This window comes from Aythya fuligula, chromosome 1 (assembly GCF_009819795.1).
Source record: "Aythya fuligula isolate bAytFul2 chromosome 1, bAytFul2.pri, whole genome shotgun sequence".
Lineage (NCBI taxonomy): Eukaryota > Metazoa > Chordata > Aves > Anseriformes > Anatidae > Aythya > Aythya fuligula.
In genome coordinates, this window is record NC_045559.1 from 105,503,666 (window position 1) to 105,522,219 (window position 18,554).

The following is an 18,554-nucleotide window of genomic DNA, read 5'->3' on the forward strand; positions in this document are numbered from 1 at the left end:
TTTCTTTCTGTTGCTGTCTCTTTCTTGGGGCTTCTCCAGGTTTTCCAAATCCCTTCCAAGAAGCATATAACAACATTTTGAGAGTTATAAAAATCTTCCATAAAACCAACTTGCCTAAATATGAGAATGAGTTGTAAACCTATGGTATTCCTTTCCTGACTAATGATAGGATAAATATGCAATACCTAACAGCTAATAGGAGTTGGATGTGAATGTCTTACACTATAGGAAAAGAAACATACCTGCTATTCCTCTGAACTCTTCCATTTGTTTTCAGGATCATTTGGTAGAAGGTTTTATGAATTAAACTTATCCTTATGGAGCAAATGCTTTCACACATTTTATTCCTTTGAAATAAACCAACATTAAGCATGGGTTTTCTTAATATAGTTTCTACAGTCATTTTATCTACAAGTGACTAGCCTGGTAAATGAAGGGTGTGCTGTGGATATTGTCTACCTGGACTTCAGTAAAACCTTTGACACTGTCTCCCATACAATTCCCATAGATAAGTTGCTGATTTATGGGATAGATGGACAGACAATGAGGTGTACTGAAAACTGGCTCGTCAGCTGGTCCCAGGGGAGGTCCTCTACTCAGCACTGATGAGGCTACAATGGGAGGGCTGTTCTGGGTTGCCCAGTGCAAGAGAGGCATGGACCTACTGGACACAGACCAATGAAGGACCACAAAGATGATGAAGGGACTGGAGCACCTCTCCTATGAGGAATGCCTGAGAGAGCTGGGAGTCTTCAGCCTAGAGAAGAGAAGGCTCTGGGGGGATCTTATTGATGTATATAAATACTTGAATGGAAGGTGCAAAGAATATGGAGACTCTTTTCAGTGGTGCCCAGTAACAGCAAAAATGGAAATAGACACAAATGGGAACACAGAAGGTTCAGACTGAACATCAGAAAGCATTTCTTTACTGTGGGGGTGACTGAGCAATGGAACAGGTTGCCTGGAGAGGTTGTGGAGTTTCCCTCCTTGGAGATACTCAAAAGCCATTTACGCAACCAGCCCTAAGCAGCCCCGCTTGAGCAGGGAATGGGCCAGAAAACTTCCAGAAGGCCCTTCCAAACTCGACCATTATGTAATTCTGTGAATTTTGAAAACATCAGTACTGAAGAATAATCTCTTTTAAAGCATTTCTAGAGACTTCTGAAAATGTATTAATTTTACTATTTTCTATATATATGCCTTTATATATAATAATATATATATAATTAAAATGCCTTTAAATGACATTTAAAATTGTGCAATTTTCTATAAAACATATAAGACCTCCATTATAAAAGGAATAGTTTATGAGCAAAGTGTGGAAAAAGTAAATAATCTGGTAAAAGTTACAACATTTAAGTGTTGATCCAAGAATGCTTTTAAGCACAAGCTTAACTTTACCAAAGAACTATCCCACTCATATTACTGGAAGAGGTTGGGACACCCCTAGAAATATAAAAAATAAGGCTTCTTCATATTTTTAGTTTTGTAGAGTATGCTTAAATCAATGAATGCCTAGATTCATCATATTCCAGAGACCTGTAAATGGCTTACAATTAGACGAGGCATTTCCTGTGAAGAGTAAGAAAAGTGGTTTGTTTTGTTTTGTTTTGTTTTGTTGACAAGCAAGGGAAATATCATTATAGATTTTTGATATTGCCCTTTTTCAGCATAACCAGCTGCATTTTTATAGTTATTTTTAAGGGGTTTTGTGGAACCTTTGTGAAACAGAATTTAAACAGGAAGCATTTTCAAAACTAGGGTAGTGGTGGTTGTCTTTGTTGTAGAAGAAGAAGAGAATGAGCAGAAATCCCTGGGCTCAAAGTAATATGTTTTTATTTTATTTTTTTTTCTTTATTCAACAGAGAGAATGGCAATAAAAATAAATAAATAAAATTTAAAAAGTTCTCTCAGGAAACAGACCTTTAAAATCCAAGCCTATTACAATCTGTAAAATGACCTCTGTTCTGGAAAAAGTAGATGGTGCTGATTCTCTTTCTTCCTTCAAACAACAAATGGCCTTGGACATACTCAGCTGCATTCCAGCCTTCAGACACGGATGCTATCATGAACTATGCATTCACTTGCACAGCATATTAGTACATACCTCTTTTATGTGGATATAATAATGGAACAAGCAATAAGAAAAGTTTTAGAATCCTCATTTTTACATTTTCTGTTGGCAGGCAACCAAAATTTTTCTTCTCTGGATTTTGGTTATGATGTTTCTTGCTATAGAACAAGTTAATCTGTGAATTTTGTGTTATCAAAAAAGTTCTTCTTTCTTCTACTGTCATGCTGTCAATGCTAAAAGTGTTATACATTTAATTTTATTACTTACTGATTTATTATTCCTGTAGAATTTGAGTGATAAGATATAACTCACCTACTATTGTAGATTCTATTGACGGTTTTCAATGGATCTTGCAAAACAAAGGAGAACTAAGAACTCTGTGGGTAGCTATTGTCCAATTTAATTTATGGTTTGATAAACAAGGAATACAAAGGTTAGGGAGCTCATGAAGGAAATCCTTGCCATTTCTGAGAAGAGCTCTCATTTTTTGTGAACTTTCAGCCCTATTATTCTTTCAATTTCTCATTGTGGCTTCCAAAAAGTTGTTGGTATTTGATCTTGTGGTTCAATACCTTCTCAGTTTATGAGTTTGTATTTGTGTTCTCTGGCAGATGTACCTTCTGCAAGCTTTGTGCATAAACATCACGACCCAGATCCTTATTTGCTGTAGAGTGGTGTAACTGCTCAGATTTTAGTGGTGCTACAGCAGTTTACAACAGCAGAGGCTCTAGCCAAAAATTACAAATGTAAATGACATGTTTCAAATAACTTTCATTAATTCAGAGGTGTTTTTTTTTTTTTTTAATCTGAATGCTAAAGTAGGATTTACCTAACCCTCAAGAACACTACTTTTATAAACCATTTTCCATTTCTTTTTTTGATTATCCCATGTGCCATCAATTCCCTGTAAGGATATCTGTCAAACTGGAGCAAGAATATCACTGTTTCCTGAAGAGGTCACTCCTTGACTGCTTGGCATATGGATATAGATAATGTTGATAATGTAGATAATGGTATTACCTCTAGGAAGCCAAAACAGTATTTCTTTCAAGAGTTATGGTTATGAACACATATGTATTAATTGTGCCAGCTTCCTTCTTATATGTTTTAGTAAAATTGTATTTGGTCCGCTCGTATAATGCAGTGGTTATAATTAAGATGTCATTTTCTATTTTTTTATAGGTAACAATATTTTCTGCTCTGAATAGAGAAAATACTCATCTTTGTGTGATAACTGTCTACAAATCCTAATTTTCTTTGACAATCACATTATTGTAACTAATGACATTAACTTATGCATAAGCTGTGAAACATCTTTGAGATTACTTATATTCATTGCTCTTTTTTTTTTTTTTTAATCAGTATTGCATTCATAGCTGAGTACTGAGTCTACAACTAAAAAATAAGAGACCTTTGGAGATTTTCAGAAGAGGAATTGATTAAAAATGACCTTTTAAAGCTTGTGTTTTCCAACTGATTTCCTTGAAGTGACCCTCATTGGTCAACAATCAGTTACAATAATTACCTCTGATCACCATAAACAAGTGAATGGAATTTTAAACTCATGCTTTATCACAGGAATGTCTGACAGGAAGAGAAATTATGAATACAGTATAGAGGGCCAGTATCTTAGACAGAGACTCCAGATACAACAAAGGAAATGGATAAGGATATGGTCATTATATACGTTGTGCCTTGCATAGACATCTGACAACATTTTCCTCTCAGAAAATCACCCAACCAGAAAATTTAGAAATACATATATAAATTAAGAAGGAAGCAATGGTTAACTCATAGAAGTTTCCCAGCTCTATTCACCAGGCAATCTGGCCAAATCCCAAGCCAGAACAAGTGAAAGGGATACAAGGAGCAGAACAGGAGCACAGGTGGATAAAGAAGTGCCTTCATTTGGAGGCAATTGTGGTGATACGTGTCCGCAGAACGGAGCTCAGTTACAGATGTCTGTGTTGACATAATGCCACTGTTTTTCACTGGAATTGTCCTGAGCTGCTAGGAAAGTCTAGGCAGTTCTCCTGCAAGTGAATTACATGACTGCATTGGTGTGTTCTTGGGAAAAAACATACCTCCTAGGTTTGGCACATGGGCAAGCTGGGTGCCTAATAGCTGTAGAGACACAATTTTCAACACATGAATACAGAGCTTCACAGTGTCCTTTCATCCTCCTTCTCCTACCTTTCTTGCACCCTAAGTAAGTGGGTGGACTGTTGCTCTGATGGCATAGGGAGGACAAAGCCCCAAACTGGAACAGTTTTCATGAACTGACCCATGCTGATTTCTAATAGGAGCTTCAGGCTGTCTCTAGGGGTGAGTGTTGAAGTACTTGATAAAATGTTGCCCCTGCAGCACCCAGTGCATGTGGATTAGTACAGGGGGGAAAAGCTTGCGTTTTCTGTACCTTTTATAAAAAATAGATACTAAGTGTATACCAGGTAATCCATTGTGTGATGCATTATAACAGGATAACTCTGGATAGATGCAATTAAATCAAAATGAGCACAGAGATGCCTTCTCTTTTGATTAAGTTAGTAATCTCTTGGCTTTACTCCTACAATCCATTTTACTAAGTATTTCATCACTCTGACAAGATAATTTTTCAGTTCCTAAACTGAATGTATTTGGCTTGATTATAACTAGCCCCCTTATGATTATACTCCTGTGTTGTTCCAGCCCTTTGCTTTTCAGTTGCACATCTTGTGTCACCACATGACGAACTCTACAGAATACAATTAACAGCTGTTGTGCTGCTGGCAAGGGGGACATCACATGCAAGCTGCCTCTCAATTCAAAAGAAAAACTTTAAAAAAAAAAGTCAAGAGATTGAAACCCCTCAAGTTAAAGTATAGCATGAAAAGTGGGACACTTCTTGAAAATGGATCACCTGAACTATTATGGCAACTGGCCATTAAATCTCTAGAAAATGTTTTCTGCTTCAGAAATTATTCTTTAAGCAAAAGTATCCAAGGCTCAAACACTACAGAAGAGAGCATGACCTCCAAAGACCCGGTGTTTGGGAAGAAAGTACATTTGTCATTGTTAGACATTTTGTTTTTAACAGTATTTTTTAATTGTGTTAACAGCTTTTTGATTCCAGTAAGTCCTTCTTATGGCAAGAAGTCATTGTGAGATGTCTGTGGGGCATTTCTCAGAAGGGTGAGCTTTAATCTCCCATTTATTAGTCCTTGGCACTTACTTCCAAATCCCTGGACTTAATCTGTGTCTCTAGCCTCAGGACTCAATGCCTGTCAATTCCGTCAGATCTCAGGGTTTGAGAAGGAAGTCTTTGGCTGTCTCACATAAGGGTCAAAACACAGTGCCACCATGGAATAGCATAGGGAGAATCTTTGGCAACTGCAGTTTCCTCCTCTGAATCCCATGGATGTTGCCTTTTAGCCTTAGCTGGGAGCACCATGTCTCCACAACAAGCATCTTGTGCTGCTCTTTATCAGAACACAGGCTCATTGCCTACTGATGTATTTACATATATGTGTGTGTATGTGTGAATGTAAATATATATAGTATATATTTAGTGTATCACCAGGAAAAAGAGAGACAAGCTTATAGTTTTTACGAGAAGTTACCAAATCTCTGCGTTTGGAACCACAACAGAGCCATAGTTCTTGAAGCAGCTTTTAAACTTTGTGTGGCCAGAGTGTGATGTGAGGTGTGGCCAGGTTTGTCCTCAGTTTCTCACCAGAATCTGTTGATGAAACTCATGTACCTAGTATTTCTTATGCTGTATGCAGGGTATCATTTATGACTGCACTTGAAGGAGGGGCTCACGATCATTTAGGTTCAAATCTTGACTCTGTCACTGACTTCTCATGTTGGGTTAGGAAAGTCATGTAGTCTCTCTACCTCAGTTTCTTACAGACCAGGAAGCAGAACACCACTGTAAGAATATTAACAATATTTTTATTATAATGTCCTATGTGTCATGGAGATTAATACAAAGATGTTTGCATACATCATGGAAAATAGAAGACACAAGTTGTTCAGCTGAGCTTTTTTGGGAAACTGAAAAAACATCTAGCAATTTTAAGGATGGCTTTTTGTATGAATACAAAGCACTTGTTTCCATTGCCAGTTCTGGTGAACTAGAAGGCTGCCAAGGTGCTAATGAGTGTGCAGTCTGAATAGTAATTCCAATGTCACTGGTGATGATGATTGGGAACATTACTGAAAATAGATGGTGCTGCCTTGACCCCTATCTCTGCCTCCGCTTTGAATGAGTTCTACCCTGCTCCAAAAGATTTTTCATCTTCTTTAACTGAAGAGTTTAGAACATTTTGTTTTGTTTTTCAATGAAAGTATGCTGCTGCTGCTGTCCCGCTTATCAATTTATGTGAGAATTTGAGGTGTGGCCATACAGGCCAAAAGAATTTTGAAAGGTAAGGCACTGAGTCCAGCTACTGAACTCAGGGACTGTTTTTTTTTCTTGTGAAAGGGTTTAATAAATGTTAATATTTTATGTTTTCAATATTATTCTCCTGCTTCAGTTTGTGGAATAGGATACCGAAGAGAATGACACAGGGTCCATTAGCATAGGGTGTCTGCTAGGATAAAGGCATTCCACCACCATTTCCACAAGCAGCATGCCAGACTGCTCTCTTTTCAGGCCAGCAGGGTCTGTATTGCCCTAGGCTTCAAGTGGAAGAGTTATGTTTTGTCCAGTATAATGGTTCCTCTCAAGTCAAGCCACACTGACAACGCAAAACAGAAATGTGTATTTTTGTAACCACGAGGATTAAAAGGATGCTATAGAAAAAATAGCACATTAAAAACAGAACATAGTTATGCTTGCCCAAGCAAATATATAAGAACATAGTATTATAGAAGACTATCTGTTGAAGACTATCTGTTTCAATCCTAATAACTGTAGAACAAGGACTAAGGGATCAGCAGAATAACAATTTCCTCTCTCCTAAATACATGTACAACAAGCTACAGTTCCTAACTACTACACTCCTCTTCATGCGCTACCCATTTTGTTGATTTCTGCTGTTATTTCATTGTTAGTCAAGTAAATAAGTGTAGTTATTTGTAATCCAGTTTATCCACAGACTGAGATGGATAAACCACAGTCTGCCATTTGTTGGCTTTTGGTTTCTGTAAAATGTTTTCCTACATAGATCTGTTTGGCAAGAAAAGTAGATTTAGTGACATTTTTCACAAAGTCAAAGTTCTCTGAAGGTCACAAGTACCAGCCAAGCATCAATAATTATAACAGACACTGATAGGAGAACTTGAAGCTACTCACCCTGCGTGCTGGATGCTACAGGAAAAGGTGACATTTGGCTGTTTACACTGTACATTCCTTAGGAAAAATTTTAGTAAGTTCATTATATGAGTGGGGAGGGAACAGAAAAAAAAAAAATAAAAAGCTTTTCCTAGCACCCCTTCAATTCTACTCTTATCATAGGCGGTAAATAAAGGCAAACTGAGATAACACATGATGTGTTAGGTAAACACAAGACAGAGCAGACTTTGTAAGAGAAAGTGTACAATAAAAGACAGAGCTCTTCTTTAGATACCAATGCATCCTTCACCAGCATTCAGCATTGCTGAACCAATGAGATTTTCATCTACCTATCTTCAACACAAGCTTTTAAAACCTCACTCAACTTTGAATGATAGAGGCATTGTGCATGTGCTCAGAATTATTCTGTTTAGAACAACAAAAAACAAACAAACAAACAAAAACATTCTGTTTGGAGCAGAAACTTGAAGTTCACTGAGCTCATTGTCCATCCTATTTCAGTGTTTTTCTGTTTAACTAGAGTTTTGCCTGATCTGTAGAAGGAATGTGAAAAATAACAGCAACTAGGCTGTTGAGAACAAATTTTGGTTTGGTAATCTCCAGCTGGTTGCTCATCCACTTACATATCTTCCTCACCTGCTGTCATCCTAAAACCAGATACTACTCACAAAAATTTAGCATTGTCCCCTAAAAGTATGTATGGGATAAAATTTGCAAATTAAAAATAGTAATAATAATAAAATAAAATAAAATCTGAAAAAATTATTCAATTAATAGAAAAAAAAAAAAAGTATTATTAGTCAGATGATAAACTACTTCTCCTAACACCTTTTACTTCAAGTTAACTCACTTTATGTCATAGACCGGTGTTTAATGGCTAATGGAAATGAAAGTCTAGTTTAGATCAACTAATTATATTTCTGATCTTGATCCAGTCAAATCATACAACCTCAAATGCTATATCATTATTTAAGAAAGACTATTTATTACCCAGATTCTGAATTTTCATACTGAATTATGAAAAAAAAAGAAAAAAAAAAAAGATTGTAGAGAGAGGGTGTTTAGAAAACAAAAATCATCAATCTTAATGGTAAATCCAAGGCTTCTGCAGTTAGTGAATTTTCCCCAATGTTGTTACTGTTTGCTAAGCTTCACCAAGCACTACTGATTAGTTTATTAAATAAATGTTTCATTAAGGAAAGCAATAAAGCACACAAGTGCCTGTATTTTTAACTAGTGTTGTTCAAGTCTGAATGAGAGTTAGCCTTTCAGCAGATAGATGCTGCCTGCACAGACTTATAAATCACTGCCTGGTGCTCTACCTGAAATGAAACAGCATTTTGGGGACACACCTTGTTCTTAGTAGAAATAATGCTAAAGATATTCCATTATTTCCCTTTCTATAGGCAAAAACTTGAAGTGGCATAAGAGATGGCATGAAGAAGGGAAATGTCTGATTTGTAAATATTAAAAAACAGCCACCTATTTTCTCTACTGCCTTGAGCTTTTCTGTGTGCAAAATGTAGGCAAGATTTTTCTAGCTTTCATTCATGCTTACAAAAATAAAGAATGCATTTATACCTGCAGAACAGTTCAATTCCATAGAATATGAATATACTCTGTAAAGTAGGCATTATATCTACCTTAACACGGTAGGTGTAACTGAAGGGCCAATGTGATGTGTTGCTTGCTGCATCTGAATTACAGCATTCCTGCACTGTGCTTTCTGTGAGCTTCACACAGCAACACGCAGGAGTGTTTGCACATCCATCATGTGACAGAGATTGGTAGTCTGTGGAGAAGAAAAACAGTCTAGTAGCCCAGTCTAGGAGCTTTGTGATAAATTCTCCAATGTCACAGATAGTGGCAGAAATCTGAAACCCTGAAAGAGATAATAAAGTGGCTTGTGTGGAGATAAGCAGCAACGTAATCATAGACAACACTTTTGAAAAAGAAAGCAAGCATGTACTTTTTGTGTTAGAGTCATTAATAGTGTGAGACTAACTATCTGCCAATACTGCAATAGACCTAATGCATGCTAATGGAGTGGTCAGGAAAAGACGTGGCACTTTGTCAGAGAAGGACAGAATTTGATATTGAAAATCCATTTAAATATTGCATTTAGTGTTCATGCCATCCTCAGAAAAAGATTTAGCAGAAATTGCATCCCAAAATGGCAATGAAACTGATTAGAAGTGTGAAAAGATTTCAATTTAAAGAAGGATAAAAGATTAAGACTTTTTGACCAGCAATGAGATAAGTACAGGGAAGCAGAACATAACCAGAAATTAAAAGCCAGGTCTGGCTAATGTGGAGTCACTGGGAGGCCTTTCATTAACTTCAGTGGAGGCTGGAGTTATGCCCTCTGTCAGCTAATCCTGGTTGTACTTTTGTGATGTAGGAAAAGAGAAGGTACTAAATGAAATGCATATTTGTAGTGGCAAGGTTTTGGTAGTAGGGGGCTGCAGGGGTGTCTTCTGTGAGGAGAATCCAGCAGCAGCCCCATGTTAGGTAAGTGCCAGTTTCAGCTAGCTCCAAAGAGACCTGCTGCTGCCCAGAGCTGAGCCAATAAGTGATGTTGTTTGTGCCTCTGTGAGAGCAGATTTAAAAAAGGAGAAAAAAAAATGCTTTGCCACAGCAGCTGGCACAGAGAAGAATGAGAAACACTCTGCAACTCCCAAGGTGAGTGCAGCAGGAGGGCAGGAGGTGCTCCAGGCACGCAGCAGCTGTTCCCCTGCAGCCTGTGGAGGGGCCCCTGGTGGAGCAGGCTGTCCCCCTGCAGCCCATGGGGGAGGAGCCCATGGGGCAGATCTCCACGCTGCAGCCCGTGGAGGAGCCCCCAGTGGAGCAGGTGGATGTGGCCTGGAGAAGGCTGCGGCCCATGGAGAGCCCCCGCAGGAGCAGGCCCCAGGCCGGAGCTGCAGCCCATGGAGAGGAGCCCATGCAGGAGCAGGGGGCCTGGGGGGAGCTGCCCACCAGTGAGGGATCCATGCTGGAGCAGTTTGCTCCTGGGGGATGGACCCCGGGGTACGGAGCTGTGTGGGAGCAGTTCTTGAAGAGCTGTTGCCTGTGGGCAGCCCCCACAGGCTCAGTTCGGGAAGGATGGCATCCCGTGGGAGGGACCCCATGGGGAGCACGGGCAGAGAGGGACCGTGAAGGAGCGGAGGTGTCAGGGACTAACCGCAGCCCCCATTGCCTGTTCCCCAGTGCTGCTCAAGGGGAGGAGGTGGAAAAGGGTGGATGGCAGGAATGTGTTTTTAGTTTGCTTTCTTTGTTTCTCGATTTTCTAGCTTGTTAGTAATAGGCAATACATTTCTCTAATCTCCCTATGCTGAGTCTGTTTTGCCCATCACGATAACTGTTGAGTGATCTCCCTGTCCTTTTCTCAATCCTTGAGCCCTTTTCATCGTGTTTTTCTCCCCTTTCCCTTTGAGCTGAGGGAGTGAGAGAGTGGCTGTGGTAGAGCTCGGCTGCCCACCTGAGTAAAACCACCACAACAATGAAATCATATTTGCTCTCTGCAGTACATTGGCTAATCGTCTGGTCCTTGAAAGAAGGAACCTGCAGGAAAACAAAGGTGATAGTTATTCTTCTGATAGGTACCAAAGTGTATGCAGGCATCAACCATGACTGAGACCCAATCACTTAAATCTTGTAGAGCCAGGATGAGAAGGAGCTCGGAGGTGGCTAATACACAGAAGTTGAGACTACGCCTCAGTATATAATAACATGGGGCAGAGCTCAACAGGAGCATTTCTGGCCTCCCCTCGTTTCGGAACTAGGAGTTTGGCCAAACCAACAGCTCCACTGCTGCCACAGGGAATGTCCAGGCTTTTCTGGAGATGCTGAGAAGCTGCATGGCTGGTTACATGCTGGAAAACATCTAGAGGACTTGTCATTCCTCATGCTCAGCCAGCCAGCAGTCTTGCTTCAACAAGAAACATCTTCAGTATGTATAAAAGATATGCTGGTAAGTGTTCTTAAGTGATTTCTCTAGAGGTAGTCTAGAGGTAAAGAAGTCTAAACGCTTGCCTTAAGCATGTGACTTTTTCTCTATTAAGTTTCCTCTAGTGCTCTACGTGTGATAATTACTGTTTCTAAACTGCTAATTAAGCTTCTGGAGACAGAAATGCCCAATTATAGTGAGTTTCAAAACACTAGTGCACTGGGAACGAGATTTTCTCCTTGGATTGTGCCTGAAGATTGACACTTCAGGGCTTGTACATAACATCGCTTTATCAATCCCACATGCTATTCAAAACTGTCTTCTGAAAAATATTTCTGATAAAAAATAAAAAATGATTTTGTCATCATGTATTGCTGAGTTTTGTAAGAAGTATCATCATGGCTAGGGCCTCAGTTCTCATCTTTTGCTGTTCTTTGCTGTGAATCTGCCTTCCTTTAAAATCTCCTTCTGAGCACATGAAACGGTTTTTGGTCCCAGAAGGCCCTTACCATATCCCAGCTGAAGCAGAAGATACTGCCTTGGCATCGTGCTTCCTCTTCTCAGCCTTCTCATAGTTTGTGCTGGGGAGCATTAGAGAGGCTCAAATGCTGACATAAACAAGTGGCAACTACAGAAAGTCCATAAGCTTGTTATGTGCAAAGCAGTACTGAACTCAAACATGCTATGCTGGTCTATAAGCACTGGGCAATTTTACCCAGCATTTCTGGGTAACAGTGAAATGTGACTTGCTGTGAGATCTATGAAGGGGAGGGGGTTACAAGGGAAGGAACCAAGAAATAAGTGAAATTTCCTTTTATTCATTTAATTCAGGCTGTTACATAACTAAGGTATACACACTGCAGGGTAGTTAAAAACATAAAAAGTTGTTTCTCTTTGTTGATGATTAGATTCTGGCATATATTTAAAAAATAGCTGTGTGCTGATAAACAAAACAACTGGCATTCAAGAGATTTGACTTGGTGCTTTGGGGGTTGCTTTTTGTTGCCGCAGTAGAATAGCTAAATCCTTTTAAAAAATGTCATTGTATGTTTTTGTGTCAGCCCTCCCTTCTAAGCTGCCAACAGCAGGAAGCCCTTTATGAGCAGAAACACCTGTGGATTTTTCTCATTTTTGCGTGCATACTTCAGTGCTTCCAAGTGCATTCCTTGACTTGTAACTCTTTACACAAGGTCAGTGCTGGCCCTATTGTTTTGTGAGAACATGGGGAAAACATTCTGGCCTCCGGGCCCTGTCGATGGGAACTCTGGCACAGGGCTAATTGCCGCAGCATTTGAACAGTTATCAAAAATCTCTCGTGAAAAACACTTTAGAGAGTATGGCTCCAGCTGGGTCACGGAACAACTCTAACAGTGGACAATGCAGACAGGTTGCCTGGGGGGGGGGGGGTTGCAGGCTGCCGGCCGTGCTGTACTCTGCTCTGTGCCAGCTCGGCAAGGGCTGTGCTCCCTGGGGGCAGCAGGGGACCTCGCCACGCTTGGAGAGGTCCCATTCTGCTGTTGGAGAGGTCCCATTTTGCTGTCACTCGTGTAGATGGTATCTTGTGTTCACCAGGAGGTGCCATGCTTTGATGCCTCCCTCGCGGTTACGAACAGGGCATGGTTTTAACCCCAGAGGAGAGAAAGGAAGAAATGTAACTGCTCGGAAACCGTGCTTGCTGGAGGAAGAAGGAAAACAAGCGCGGCCATCCAAACCCCGCTGGGGGAACGCAGACGAAAGATGCAGCTCCCAGCTCCCAAGCCAGACGGCGAAACTCTGCGAAATCTTTGGGAAAGGGGCTCGCGCCCCTGGGACACCCATCGGTGTGCGAAGGGGGACGGGGCGCGGAGCCTTCCCTCCCCCGAAGGGGCTCCCCCGTGCCCTCCTCACACCCCCGACGGCCGCAGGGCCCGGGGCGGACAAAGGCGGGGAAGGGCCGGGGGCCGGGCCGCGACGGGGCGGCCCCGCCGACACACACACGGCGCCGCCGGCCCTGCCCGGGGGAGGCCCCGGCTCGGCGGGGGGCAGCGGGCCCGGACCGGCCCCGACGGCGCCGCCCGGCCCCGGTCCCGGCCCCGGCCCCGATCCCGGCCCCGGCCCCGGCCCCGGCCCCTGCCCGCCTCCGCCTCCACGACGGGGCGGGCGGCGACGGCTCCGCGCCCGCTGCCGGCATGGAGGCAGCGTTGCGGGGCGGGCGGGCCCGGGGGGCGCTGCTGCCCTCCCTCCTCCTCCTCCTCCTCCTCCTCCTCTTCCTCGCAGGTCAGCGGGACGCGGGGCGGCGGGGCTGGGCGGCGGGGCTGAGGCAAAATCTCCCGGAGGTTTTTTCTTTGTGTCGCAGGGGCTGGGGTGTGCGGAGGGGGCTGGAGCCCGGCCGGGGGCTGCCGGGGCTGGGGGAGGCGGTGCGGGGCAGGGCAGGAGCCTGGCACTGCTCGGCCCGCAGGCAGGGCTCGGCTGTGCCATGCCGTCGTGCACATGCCCTCCTCCAACATCGCACGGATTTAGGGCGCAGGTGGGCAGCTTCACCCGCACCTTGGTGCTTGTTCTCACGGGACCGAGCCTGAGCAGGCTCAGGGAGCTGACCTGTTGAACCCCAACCAGCGGGATTCACGTGATGAGCTGCGGGATGGACCAGCAGCGAGCAGCTCGCCACACATTCACATTCACACATTCAGGGGAGCCTCAGAGCAAGGTGGCGGCTTGCAGCCGGGGATGGGGCAGGAGGTGGCCAAGGAAGCGGCTGGGATGAGGTGGAGTTGCCCGGGTCCGGGCAAACAGGGCCAGTGCGATTGAGGGTGGGAGTAAAACCCACAGGGAGAGTGGGACCCCCCCAGCAAGGTCTGCTGCCTGGGGAAGAGGAGCCGCAGCTGGTTGGGAATGCAGAAGCGTGGTTAGCTGTCCTCATGTCTAGGTCTGTGCTGTAGCAGCAAGCGTCTTCAGGGCTGAGGCTCCATTTGTGGTCATAGGGGCTGCAGGTGAGCTCCTTGCAGTCAAGAAGGAGAGCCCAGAACGAGACTCAAGAAATATGCGACCCGTGTGGGTGCTTTTGCAGGACAGTGCCAGCACACTGAGGCTGTACTGTAACATTTACCTAGGGGGACCTGGCTTGGAGCTTCCAAAACAGAGGAGCAACAGCAGTGCTGCAAACAAGCAATCGATAGCTTCAAAACAGCTCCTTGCTACAATAAAAGGATGTGTTCTTCCATACCTCTCACTTGTAAAGAACTCCCTTATTGTTATTTTGCTCTTGGAGTTGCTCATCAGTCCTGAGGAGCATCGCTGCTGAAGCCATTCCTGGCCCCTGGTAGGCAGAAGAGCCCTTGGGGCAGCGGGCAGGACAGTGCTGTGCTGTGCTGGCTGGGGCCCAGCTGCAGCCGGAGCCGGATCTGGAGGTGGCGCAGAGCGAGGGCAGCGCTGCCAGCTGGCCAGGGCAGCTCTGAGCTCTGAACCCCGGTGGGCTGCGCCAGGCGGGGGGCCAGGGGGCAGCCAGCTTGCAGACAGCTTCATTCTCCTCTCCCTCCGCCCGACAGCACGGCATGGGAGGCAGCCTGGCCTCGGGTTTTAATCTGGACTCTTTGTTGGAGCGTAAAAAAAGATCATCCGTGGTGACTTGACATTTTGAGATGCTCTTTTTTTATTTTAAGTGATTAAATATGAGAAGGAACTGATACAGCCAGCTACAAAGTACCTGTACACAAAGCACCTAAATCTGAACTTCTTATTGAAATTTTGAATGAGTGGGAATTGGCTGCCATTTGGATTACAGGGTCAGGTCAAGCCTCAAGTGAAGTCCTGTGATTGTATAAAACTGGTAGATTGCGTTTTCTTTAAAGCTGTGCTGTACAGATTTTTGTTGTTGCTGCTGTTTGACCGCATGAATGTTATTTTTATTCAGCAGAAGATTGTCTGGCTCAGTGTGATAATGACTGCAAGGCTTACTGCTGTGATGGGACTACTCCCTACTGCTGTTCATATTATGCCTACATTGGGAATGTCCTTTCGTAAGTATATTTGCTCTTCAGAAAAGCTGATGCACTGTGTTCATGGACTTGATGTAAACTCAGGTTGCTGGAAACTGTTTTGGCAAGAAACTGTGGCAGGGTTTGGGTTCTTGGGGTTTTAGTTCTTTTTTTTTTCCTTGCTAGTAACAAATGTTGTTATTTCTGTAAAGTCTCACTTTTTGAAGCATGCTTATTACCTAAAAAGCTTGCTAAAATTGAGGGTTACATCCTTAGATTATGTACTTTGATAGAGCCTTTTGAAGCAAACTGTAGAGACACTGAGAACTTTGTTTCAAGCTCTTCAAGTGAAAAGGAACAGAAAGCTTTTTTTTTTTTTTTTTTTTGAAATGCTTTGTTACAATACCTGAGTCAAGCCACTATTCAAATGACTTGGATTTGAGATTTGGGTACTTTTTTTTTTCTTTTTACTGACTCATTTGTTTTGATTAAATGGCGTTTTGGCTTTTGGTGGAATTTATTGAATGTATTCTAGGTGAGAGTAATCTGATCCTTTAATACTGTGGTACAAGTAGCACCTTTCACAGTGCCTAAAAAAAAACACAGCAGGTGAAGTGGAATGGGTATTTTCTGTCTAAAGAAAAGTATAGAGGTGAGCTGTTGATAAAAAACAGTCTCCAGTTCAAGTGTTAGCTCTTCGATCTCTATTGATGAGGAAGAAGAGAAGCCCGTGCACTAGCAGACTTGACTCCAGGCTCTGGGCTTCATTTAAGTGACAGCCCATAAGTATTACATTTGTGCATGTGGATAAACCTAAACAAAACATAAAATGTTCTGAACACAGAACATTTATGTTCAGAACATAAAATATTCTGAAGGTAGGGCATCTTAAATGGTGTCTTGTCAACCCCATCAAGTAGTTTCCTTAATCTTTAGCATGCAGTCTGTGCTGTGGTTTTGGTTTGTATTCTTGGCTAAAACCAGAGAAGGAAGGTGAGGCGTGTCACATGAACTGCTCAGTGCTTAAGGAGGAGTGAGTGCGAAGGTGGTAGTTGCCTTTTCTAAAAGATTCATCTGTTGCAGGTTTTGTTTTAGCCATGGTACCTGGGGAACGTGGTAGTGTTCCCTTCAGCATATTATATAGCACTTTGAAGGAGTAGGCATAGTGACAGCATTTTAGTACAGAACTGATCCACAGCATTTATAGCAGATCAGAGCAGTTCTTGGTTTAAGGTAAATAAAATGGTGATAGAGCGCCAGAATACTTCATTCCTCTGGGAATAAGAAGGCATGCATTCAAGACAGATTACTGTTGGAGAATGACAAGTGATTTTGCTTTCTTCTCACTTAGGGAATGTCTGCTTTGATTTTTTTTTCTTTTCTCGTTCCAAGATTGCTTTCCTATTTAAATGCATGGAAGGAGGTGCTGCTTTTGAATAGCTGATTCCAGCTCATGTGCAGTTAGAAATGATGGACTCAGCAGAATGGGATATTGCATCGTACAGAGGCTTCCCACAGAGCAGCAAAGCAAGTGGATTTCGTCTCCCACTTGCACATGAACACCATTGGCATTGGTCTAGCCTGATGTCAGAGCTGTACTGTGGAAAGGATCAGCCAGGTTTATTCTTTAGAATGGTTGCTGAAATGTTCAAACCACGACCTTAATACCAGGTTCACACTTAGTCTTTTGTATGCTTATTTAACCAAGGTAAACAGCTATTGAATTAGAGCTGAAGTGGGAGTGACACTGGCATGTTGGGAAGGTTTGGGTGTATCTGGATGATTTCGAACACCGGAGTGGCTCTTACAAATACTGTTTGTCGCAGCATGACATGAAGGAGACATTTGATTCTTCTCATTTTTTATGGTTAAGTACTCCAATTCATAAACTCAAAGACCAGTCAGGAGTCATTATACTCCTCTGACCTGACATTTTGCATGATTGAGCCACACCTTTTTTTCCCCTGAAATCTGTATGGGGTGTACCTTCTACAAACACATGTAATACCATTCTGAAAACTTCAGTCATTAATGAGTTCACCGTCTGCCCTGGTAAACTCTTCTCTAGTTCATTTACTGATGTTGCTGGAAAATTTTGTTGGGAAATGAAGGCTGAAATTCCTAATGTCAGCTCTTACCTTATCTGTGAGTTTGAAATGTGGTCCTAAATAGTCGTCATGACAGCCTTCAACCTTATCAGTAAGCTGGGCAAACTCTGTCAGCCTCATATGTAGGATCTGCCTTGTTTTGCTCTGCCTTGCCCAGGGGTCAATTCTTTGGCCTTCCTTTGAGCACCCTCTAGTATTTTCACTTCCTTCTGAAAATGTGTCTATCGGAGCTGAGCACAAGGTTTTGACAGAAGCCTGACTAAGATTATTTTTTTCTATGTCTGAGAGTCTAGGTTTGGGTACGTATTTTGAAGCACTTGTCTATAATGATCACCACCAAAGACATAAGTGAACTTAGCGGTTTGTTCCAGGTCTAAGTCCTTAAGTCACTGTCCTCAGAACATGTCTGCTACTTTAAGCTTACAGATTGTTCTTTGCTAGGGGTTAGCAGCTTTAGTTTTATTACAGAAGAGTGACTTTAGATTGTATCTTCAGCTATGCTCCGTAACAATAACCATCGCTTTTCATTCTTTGGCACTATACCGGTCTTTGTTTCATGTGACACCATTTTTCCACAAAGTTTCATGTTGCCTCACCCCCAAAGGACAAACCTGTGAAATTACACTGTGAGATCTGTGGAATCTGGAAATCACCACTGGTGACCTTTCTGCTCATGTCTTTCTGTGTGTTGAAATCTTTCAAAGAACTGTTTTTAATCCAACAAATGATGTGCCCTGATAGTTCCACATAGCGATGTCCTTTCAATATCCTTGTTTGCTTGTATCATCATTCTTGATCTTACTGCCTGCACCAAACACCAAGTGGACTCGATCTGCACGGCTGCTTTTAGAAGTGCCTTTTTACTGCCTGAAGCACTGTTAGTAGTCCTTAGTGTTTTATTGGCTCCTCTGCTTCTTCAGAGGTTCCCTATGCTTCTTCATTTGTTTACCACTCATTTTTCTCCTCTCTCCATTCTTTATACACTGGGACATCTTTCTGAGGTTTCTGTTCTTTATCTTCTCCAGGATGTTTTTTTCACAAGCATAACTCTCCCTTGCAGTTTTGGAAAAGCCTTTCAGTGTGTGGTAGGTTCCTTTTAAACAGCTCTGTGTTTTGCTTTACGTCTCTCACTGTTCTCTTTCTAGACCCATATGCCAACGACTGTGCAAACAGAATATAAACTCCAGGCAATAAT

General features: G+C 42.5%; 1 protein-coding gene across 1 annotated transcript in view; it reads left to right on the forward strand.

The window, feature by feature from the left end:
- The first annotated feature begins 11,303 nt into the window (after positions 1-11,303).
- CYYR1 (cysteine and tyrosine rich 1) overlaps positions 11,304-18,554 on the forward strand; it is a 60,193-nt gene continuing 52,942 nt past the window's right edge. Inside the window, exons 1-2 of the mRNA XM_032195657.1 lie at positions 11,304-11,322; positions 15,188-15,293. Of these exons, the coding sequence (XP_032051548.1) occupies positions 11,304-11,322; positions 15,188-15,293 (125 nt within the window). The remainder of the gene's footprint in view (positions 11,323-15,187; positions 15,294-18,554) is intronic.